The following is a 9,850-nucleotide window of genomic DNA, read 5'->3' on the forward strand; positions in this document are numbered from 1 at the left end:
TTATATCCATCAACATTGGCTCTACAATCAGCTTTAACTCCATTATTCTTGACTCAATTTGTTCCTCAATACCATCATCAAGTTCCGAAATATCCTTTAGCTCAATAATAAAATCTTCCATTGCCACCATTATCAGTTCCCGATCTTCAATAAGAACTTCTAATTGATTCTTTAAACTATCTTCTGGTCCATCAATACAATAACTATCAATTTCTTGTGACGATTCATCGCCTCCTACACCAGCGCCAGTTCCTTCGTTTTTATCACCGGTTGATCCCATTGCTTTTAGCACTCCACTTCTCAAAATCATAACACAGACATCCAATGTCCCGTCGGAGGTGTTACCATGTCGTAAAATATCCTAATCAACACATTCAGAGAATATCTTTGCGATAGAGAAAAACATTTGTGCGAATGCAAGCTATATCGATCAACAAAAAACTATCAACTATCACAAAAAATGTGGTTTCTAATCAAAACGAGGCTATAACAAAATGGAGTTAGGGGGTCTAAGCTATAATTCAGTACAGGATGTAAAAAGCTATCGTTTCCAAGTTGAGATAACACACCACCCGTAGCATAATAACTAGCGTCAACTTCGCCTGTAACTGTTTCATTCAGCTTTAGGAATGCTAGAGCAGGCTGGAAAATTAATTGTTGGTTCAGTTCCTTCAAAGCAGATTCGCATTGACTGGTCCAAATTAAGTTGTTATTATCGCAGGTGAGTTTGTTAAGCGGTTCACTGATAGCTGCGTTGTTCTGAATAAAGCTCCGATAGAGATCCCTGACAACTCAGAAAGACGCGTTAATTCTTTTCCTGACTCCGGTGGAGGAAATTGATCAATAGCTGCGGTTAAATTATGCTGTGGCTGAATACCTCTACTCGAGAACTCATATCCCAGAAAATCAACTGATTCTGACGCAAATACACATTTTGATCTTTTGAGAGATTTGCAGATTGCAAACGATCAAAGACTGTCGCTAGATCTCAATATGTTCTTGAAACTTTGAATTAAAGATCATTATCGTCAATGTATGCCAAAACTCTTTCAGTAGAGAGACCAGATAGACACATACCTATCATTTGCTGGTAGGAAGGGCCAGCATTTGATAAGCCGTATGGCACTTTCTGCAAGAGGGATTGACCAGTACGCTGATGCAGCATACAGCCAGGAGCGGATCCAGACTAATGCAACTAAAGCATATGCTTTAGTCAGTTGTGGGAGGAAACTGCGGGGATGCGCGCACTCAATGCTTACTTGCGGAGGAGCATGATTCAAGTATCTGGTTAAATGCAAAAATCAAATGAAAACCTGTTTGCCTCTATAGGATTCCTCAAAAAAGTATAAAATCAGCTTTTTTCGTAGTAATGGATTCTAAAAATTTTTAAGGCTTGGTCAATTTGTTTGGAGATATTGGCTACATTCCTAGATCTCGCGAGCTTTCATTCCGTAAAATAATACACGTATATGAAAACAAGTTTGACCCAAGGATCCCTTAAGAGTAATCGCGGGATCGCGGGAGCATTAGTCAGGCCTGGATCAAACGTCGCATTTTACATGTGTCGAATACAATGCAATTTTATTCGACTTGTATGCCATTCGAAAAGGCGTCACGGCAAACGTCGAATTTATTGTGTCGAATAAAAGAAAATAGCCTTTCTGACAAGGTGCGCAGAATCGAGGGTAGTGAGAAACCATAGAATCTAGCCATGCGTAAAAGGCACCAAATTTGCACAGTACAGAACTTATACAACAACCAGCTTCGTTACGTCTTCCCTTAGATTGTTTAAAACGCTTCTAATCCGTTGTCTGTCATCCAGATAACAGTTTCTTAAAAAGTTTTATAAGTATTTAGCTCTCCCAGAATTTGTTCCGATTGACTTTGTGTTTATCTTGTTGAAATCTGTGGCAAAATGGCGCCAATAAATAATGTACACAGGGCCATGTTATTGCATATTATCAAAAGATAGACAGAAAATGATAGAACAAGCACTATATTGCGATTGTAAGAAGAAGTATTTTATTAAAACTTGTATAATGATCCTTTTAGCGCCGCAGGGCAAGAACACAGCACGGGTTTTATTATCCATCTTGCAGTTGGTGTTTAAAGATGGTGTGGGAAGATTACAGGGTGTTTGAAGATGGTGTAGGAAGAGTACAGTGAAAAGAGATTCAAACAGACATTTAGAAAAAACATTGAAAATATATCTTTCAAAGAATATTCAGTAGGCAACACATTTCGAAACGATCCAACCCATGGCGTCTTCAAAATGCAAATATCGGCAAACATAAAAATTCTCAAAAACTCAATTGGCAAGGACAATCAACTTTGGAGTGCTTAAAGGCCTATTTCCATTTGATATTTTTTGTGCGCGCTGGCGTAGCGCCCAAATCTGAGCATGCATAGTGATAATCAAGTGGTCTCGAATTTGGGTCCGTTGTGAGCGCCAGAAAGTTGATAGGGTCTCAAATTTTTTGTGAGCTCGGCCACTTAACAGTGGTTCTTAACTACGTATACTCGGATTTGGGCGGTTCATTATACAAAAAATTTCAAATGGAAATCGGCCTTAAGGCAAGCCATAGTACGCATGCTGAGTCTCGAGATCAGCTTGTAATTGATTATTCTAATGATGCACTTAATTATGCATTGTATTCGACACTTATAAAATGCGACCTTTGAATTGAAAGAGCACCAATGTCGCATAATGCGACAGGGTATGTCGAATAATATCATAATAGCATTTAATTCACTAATTGCATTCGACACATGTAAAATGCGATGTTTGATCCGGGCCTCAGATTCAAAAAATAAGATTCTCTCCAATCACAGTTCAAGTTGACTAAAGCTCAAAACTGGCGGGAGTATTTGTCAAATTTGAACCGAAGCTAGGCAATCATTTTCATGGCCTACTGAAGCTTGGTTCGGGCTTCTGCGCCGGGAAAGGGTGAAATTTCAATCTTGCATTGGTGGTCCAGACTAAAAAGCAAGGACTGCTGGTCTTTAATTCCTGTAGCTGCATGGCGGGAAATTTTGCGGCATATGTAATGAGGATGAATTCCCAGCTTTTATACCTTGAGGTACTTCTTTCAAAACCAGACAGTAGCAGTAAGACCGAAAAGATTAAAGAGTTGAGAGGTGTGTGCGAGACGTGGATGGAGAGGAAAAAGGAAGAGGCAGCGAGGAATGGGAAGAACTATGGCGCGGCGGTGCTGATGGCTTAGGCCGAGCGTTGAAAATTTGCAGTGTCGCTCAGCTACAGATTCCTAGAAGAGAAACAAAGAGAGCTGGAAATCGTTGTCCAGTTCGGTAAGAGATTGTTGAAAAATTATCCTTGCAAGTAGATTAATTTTGAAAGTTTGATCGAATCAAGCCTTGACCCTGACTGGACCCCCCTGTCAGACAAGAATATTCGAGGTAAACTCCTGGGGTTCGGGCAGAAAAATTAGACTGAAAGGGCAAGAAAGTAAAAACTTTCCTATTAATTGGCATGACAGAATGATTAGCTATTAATAAAAAACAAACTGACAATTAACCATATAGCCTTGTCATTCTAGCTTTATGTTGTTTTAAAGTAAAAATGCTCATAAAATTTTGGTTCAAAAAGTTTTGTCAATCAATATAAATTTGTAAACAGAAACGCCTACTACCACAGTATTCACATGCCTAACTGCAATTTGTTTACCGCGTCTTGCCCAACTTTGCAACCTAATAAATGCTTTCTGCCTGTTCTGCACTGTGACAAAGATTAGCATATATTTTTCATGAAGGATAGGATAATATAGTCTTTGATTAACATAAATGTCATCTCAAAGTCTGTAGTGAAAGTAATTGCATTGCACCAATTTTCAAGCCAGTATTTAAAATAAACTTGATAATGCTTTTCATTTATAAAGCATACCTAAATTCCAATGTCTTAAAGACATCAACCTTAAAATCAACAATTTAAGCAAAAAATATGTTTTGGAGATCTGTGTTATCCTTTTCATACTTGATTTCTGAGCTTTAGATATGATGTGCAACATACCTAATATGTTAATCAGGAATTGCAACTCTGACTACATTTAATGCAAACATCAGGCAATTGTATTTTTATAAATGTATCGATGAACATATGTAATAGATTATTTATAAAGGTTTTGTATCAAATCAAAGAATTGGTTTTGCTTCATTGTAAAAGAATTCATGTTTTGATTTTGACAAAAAGGAGAAAAGACATGCTATGTTCTAATGTGTTACTAATCCTAACTTTTTCTTTCTTTTGCTACTTTTTTCTTAGAATTTTTAACTATTTTTTGTATTTATTAAACATCCTAGAATTATCATAAACAGCAAAGGTTACTTTCTTTGATTGGTCAACCATACCAGTCTTGTGCTTGCGTTTTCCTGATTGGGCTATTTTGATCCACAACTGGGTATATATTTTTCATAGTGCTCTTTTAGACCATGATTCTGATGTTTTATGCTCTGAGAAGTGTCAGATGAAAAAGCTTTTAGTATGTCATAAAATGTTTGCTTTTTTCAAAGCCAGTTACTTTCTTTATTACATTTTCATTTTATTTTATTTTACTTGTCAGAAAAATGTCCACCTCACCTTATAAGCTACATCAGACATAACCTGTATATAAAACATAATATATATTCACATAAACATTCAAACACATTAACATTTATTGTTAAGCTACATTGATTTTCGTGCATAAAATGCATCATACACATCTTAAGTTTTATTTCAAGCATAAAATGTAGCACTTGATGTTAATATTTTTTATTTCAATTTCCCATTAATTTTATCTTTAGAGCAACTGGAGATGGTAATTGTTTATATAATGCCTGCTCTATTGCACTGATTGGCGATGAGACCTTGGCAACATGTTTGAGGTGTCTTACTTCCATTGAGCTCTATCAGTATGCTCACTTTTAAGCTTCTCATCCTGTTCTTGATTACCTTAAGAGTCAGAAAAGGATTTCAAATCTGAATAATACATTTGCAAAGATGTTGTCTTTCAAGGCTGCTGACTTATTTGAGAAAAACAACCATCTTCCATCTGTTTATAAAGAGGCTCTTCACATTGCCAAGAACTTGCTGTTTCTAGTGTAATTGGAATTCCCATCAAGACTTATTTTCCAACAAATGGCAATGATGAAATTTTGCAGCCGAATTCTTGTGAATCTCTATTTAATTGCACTGTGTATCCAATGATCTCAAAGTCTACCATCCATGAAAGAATTCATATCTTCCGTTGTGCATCTTTACCTGTTGAGTTCTTGTAAAGCCAGAAATTCCCAGAGGCAAAGAATTGATATGTTCCACTGATAACTGATATCAAAGCGGGAATTAAAAAAAATGTTGTTCTTCATAAATCTAAGAAGCAACAGGAAGTGGCAAACACTGGATCGTTACAGTCAAAAGAGGGTTTGCAAAGCAGATATTTTGTATCTGTAATGCCTAATGATTTGCCATCAACTAAAGCTGAATCCTAGATTAAGATACACAGTAAACCTGTAGCCTCATTAAAAAGAAAAGGCAACCTTGTGCAATCCACCATGCATTCTTTGGCTTTCAAGAGGCCTAGATGCTTGAAAGAGCAAACAAATAATAACAGTTTGGTAGATGTCACTATGCCCTGTTCTTCAGAAGAGCAGGACATTAACATTGAAAACAATGTTGCCTCCTGTACTAAAGATGTTGGAACCTTTTATCATAATGTCTCCTCTATCTCAGATTGCAAGAAATATGAGCTGCTATGCAATACGTGAAAACCAGATCCATCATTTGTTTTCCCTAGATGTTCAACAGGGTGCAAATTTCAGTATCAATGGCTTGAGACCTTTCCATGACTAAGATATTATGCTCTCTCTAATGGTGCCTTCTGCATAAATTGTGTGTTGTTTGTAGGGGAGACTACTCACAATTCATCAAAACTCATCAACTTATTCAAACTGCCACTTAATGACTGGGCAAATGCTTGTCAACGGCTTAAGGATTATCATTCCAAATCTAAGGTGCATGCAACCGCCACTCTCAGAGCTGGCCAATTCAAACAGTGCATGGAAAACAAGGTTACTCCTATTAATGTCCAGTATGACAAGGCTATCTCCGCTCAAGTGCAGTTGAACAGAGAAAAATTGAAACCCATAATCGAAGGGGAAAATAACATGTGGGCGGCAAAATTTTGGGCTTCGGAGTCACAGAGATGATGCAAAACACCACAACGAATCAAAAAACAACCCTGGGAATCTACAGGCATTGTTAAGTTTTCTTGTGAGATGTGGCAATAACAAAATCTTTGCAGATCACTTTGCGAATGCTCCACGTTCTGCAACTTACAAGTCTAAAACTACGCAGAACGAAATTATTAAGATATGTGGAGCCATGATAACTGAGAATTTATCAAGTGAAGTCAAGTCAGCAAAATATTTTTCAGTGCTTGCTGACCATTGGTAACGTAGAACAAATGTCTATTGTCTTGAAATTTGTTGACAAGGCATCACTAGTCCGCGAGTAGTTTCTTGGGCTTGTTGCTTGTGATGAAGGTTTATGGGGTGATTAACAGCAGCGGAAATTTTGGGTATTGACATGAGCAACTGTCGCGGTCAAGGTTATGATGGGGCATCAAATATGTCTGGGAAGTGTAGTGGAGCTGCTACGATCATTCAACGGCAATATCCACAAGCACGTTATGTCCACTGCAAATCTCATGTTCTGAATCTCACTGTTGCATCTGCTTGCTCTCTCCAAGTTGTTCAAAATATGATGACCCTCGTCAGGTCTGTAAGTGCTTTCTTCAATGTACACCCAAAGCGTTTTCAGTTGTTAACACAAATGATCCAAGAGATTTTGCCTACTGCCCGTCATGAGCGTCTGATTGATGTTTGTCGCACTCGTTGGCTTACAAGGATAGATAGCCTAGACGTTTTTATTGAACTTTTCGAGGCAATTGTCATTTGCTTAGAAAAGGTGAAAGATAACTGTGACAATACCAGGAGCAGTAATTATTTCAAAGATGCTAGTGGTTTGTTTTATGGGACAGTTGCTTTTGAGTTTATCGTGTGTCTTGTTGCCGTTAGCAGAATGTTAGAGGTCACCAGGCCATTAACAAAGCAACTGCAATCCGTCTCTCTCGATACTGCTGCTTGCGCTAACAAGGTATCATTGCTATATGCAATGTTGCTAAGAATTCGAGGTGATATTGATAAGTTGCATGATCAGTGGTATGCAGAGGCTGTTGAAATTGCAGAGAAAGTCGGAACCCCTGCTTCCAAACCACGCATTGCAAGAATCCAAAGTCTTCGTGCGAATACACCATCTGACTCACCATCTGAATACTTTCGTCGTGTTACAACAATTCCACTCGCTTCTCTGATCAAAATCTAAAACTTTTTAATGCTTATTACGCACTTCCGCAAAATCTCCAAGACTCCTACTGGCAAGAGAAATTCTCCATTTTCCTCTCTATGTTTAAGTCTGATCTTGCTGAGCCCCGCTACTTGTCTACGGAATTGAAATCATGGGAGAGCTATTGGGAAATGTTTCATGGAAGACGTCCATCAACAATCTCTGACCTCTTACCGTTTATCGACGAAATGATTTTCCCTAATATAGAAACTGCACTGCAGATAGCTCCTACAATTACTGTCACTACATGCTCTTGTGAGCGATCTATTTCAGTGCTGAGGCGTTTAAGAACAAATTTGCGAAACTCGATGACGGAATCTAGAAAGAATGGGATAGCTCTACTCCATGTCCATCGAGAAGTATCTCTTGATGTTGATTCCATTATAGACAGGTTCGCCCGGCAACATCCAAGAAGGATGAAACTCCTGGACATTCTGAACTCTGATCCTATTTAAATAGTAGTGTATGCTGTCCAAATTTTAAATAATGAGGAATAAAAATAATCTAGTCGACATTGATGAGATGCTGGGCTTTTTTTGTTGATGGGGATTTATTTTGTCAGGTCTTTTCCAAAAATTATCTCTTATTTTAAAAACAGATAATTTTTTGCAACGACTGAAAAAGCTTCTTTTCAAAACAGGCAAAATATCCATAACAAAACAAAACAAAGATATGCTTTTTCATTTAGCGTCAAGGTTTTACTGCTTTGTTGGTAAAAATTTGTTAGAATTTAGTTTAAAAAAGCTAACTAGCTATACATAATTGTAATATAAATTTATATAACCATGCGTGCCGATGTTTAGAATGTTTATTTTTCCTCCCTCTAGTTTAAAATGTTTCAATGCAAAGAGAAATTCCCACAGAAATGATTTTTACACAATTTTTTGTAATTATATAAGCAGCTTTTATAAAACAGGCATGGTTTAAATTAAAATTGGGCGTGGTAATGACCACGCCCTTGTTTTGTCTTGCTTTAGTTAGAATTCAGCCTGGATCCGCCCCTGGTCGAATCCTTCCAAGTAAATCTCTCCTAGCTTCAAGGACCAGCATCTGTTTTTGCTCTTCAAAAATGTCATGTGCCAAAACGTAATGCTTCTCTTTAAGTAGCAATTTTAGACCACTATCTGTCACTGCTTTATCTAAATTGAACTGATAGATGTTGGAATCTTCATCAGTATCTCCTCTGATGGGAACACCCTGGCGCAAAAGTGTCTTTACAGTGTGAAGATGCGAATTAAACCTTGCATCCTTAAATTCTGCTTTTCAAGCTTCAAAGATGTTATTGTTGATGCAATTGATAAGTTTGATTTTTCCATTGCACATACCGCAGCTTTGTGAGTTTGCCTTTTTTAATGCTCTTTCATTTTATCTTGTCCTTTTTTCAAATTGTCAAAGCCCTCACCATATTTGAATTAAAGTTTCCTTTCCGAGATTGGCTGTGAGATGTGCAAACTGTTGGGATTTTCCATTGATGCTAGCGCATTTAATATAGCACTGCAGTACATGCTTATCGTGTAGAGATTTGTTTTTTCTTTTTGTTAATTCATAGAGTTGCTTGCGTAATTAATGTTTGTGTAGGTATCCGTAATAGACTTGGTTAACGGCGTTTTGGGCTGACTCAGGCTAATCATAGGCTGACTCAAGCTATTCATCGGTCTAAACAAACAGCTTAACGACATTTATTAATCCGTATATGCATTTTAAAGTTATTCATAAAAAATCTTTGACGTAAAATTTGCATCCTGTTTTTCTAAATGCTGATTGGTAGACATATTTAGTTCGTGTAGATTAAAAGTATATAAATCGTCCGATTGTAAGGTAAGAAGCGATAGAGACGGCGATAGAGAGATAGGTAATCTGTACTGAGGTGTACAATGAAGAAGGATTGGATACAACTGTTGTGTTTCCTTTAGTGTTCTCTTGGCACTTTAACATTAAATCTTTGAACCAGCAGATAGTTCTGGTGTTGGTACACTAGATAATTTCTACACAAACTGAACAAAATGCTTTTTTCTATCTCTGTTATATGCAAGCCATTCAAATGCTGCAAACCAATCTGCGTGAAAATATCTTCCACTCCTTTCATTACCTGCTCTATCGTTGGAGGTAAAATCATTCTTTCTCTCGACCCAGGCTTCAGTGAAACTTGATGTATCATCTGGTTTAGATGTAATTTTTTCGCTTGTTCCTACAGATGATGGAGACAAAGCTGGTTGATCTGTTTCACGATACTCACCTCTGCTGATGGATTGGTGCGAAAAAATTGATGTTATTTTTGCCTGTCCTGGCTTTGCTGCTGCTTTCCTAAGTTCTTTTGCGACTTGTTTTTTGTTTCGATCAGCCTTTGGCATCTTGAGGCGCGTCATAAAGATTTAATACAACACAATTTTGTAAATCGAAGTCTCAACGATGTTTTTCATCGGAGATTCCTGAACCACGTCAGCAAGCCAA

The 9,850-nt window shown here is 37.4% G+C and overlaps 1 protein-coding gene and 1 pseudogene across 1 annotated transcript; both read left to right on the forward strand.

Annotated features, from left to right (window-relative positions):
• Positions 1-4,762: 4,762 nt before the first annotated feature.
• LOC148960286 (uncharacterized) lies at positions 4,763-6,558 on the forward strand (annotated as a pseudogene).
• LOC148960287 (52 kDa repressor of the inhibitor of the protein kinase-like) lies at positions 6,451-9,152 on the forward strand. Its single transcript, XM_089116106.1, has one exon. The coding sequence runs from the start codon at positions 6,581-6,583 to the stop codon at positions 7,376-7,378; it is 798 nt and encodes a 265-aa protein (XP_088972232.1). The 5' UTR covers positions 6,451-6,580; the 3' UTR covers positions 7,379-9,152.
• The last annotated feature ends 698 nt before the right edge of the window (positions 9,153-9,850 follow it).

The sequence above is a fragment of the Rhopilema esculentum genome, chromosome 4 (genome assembly GCF_057945365.1).
Source record: "Rhopilema esculentum isolate cy_ngs chromosome 4, ASM5794536v1, whole genome shotgun sequence".
Taxonomy (NCBI): domain Eukaryota; kingdom Metazoa; phylum Cnidaria; class Scyphozoa; order Rhizostomeae; family Rhizostomatidae; genus Rhopilema; species Rhopilema esculentum.

What these genes read in the sequence shown, in the direction of transcription:
- LOC148960287 (XM_089116106.1), top strand. Translation starts at nt 6,581, where the DNA reads ATGAGCAACTGTCGCGGTCAAGGTTATGATGGGGCATCAAATATGTCT.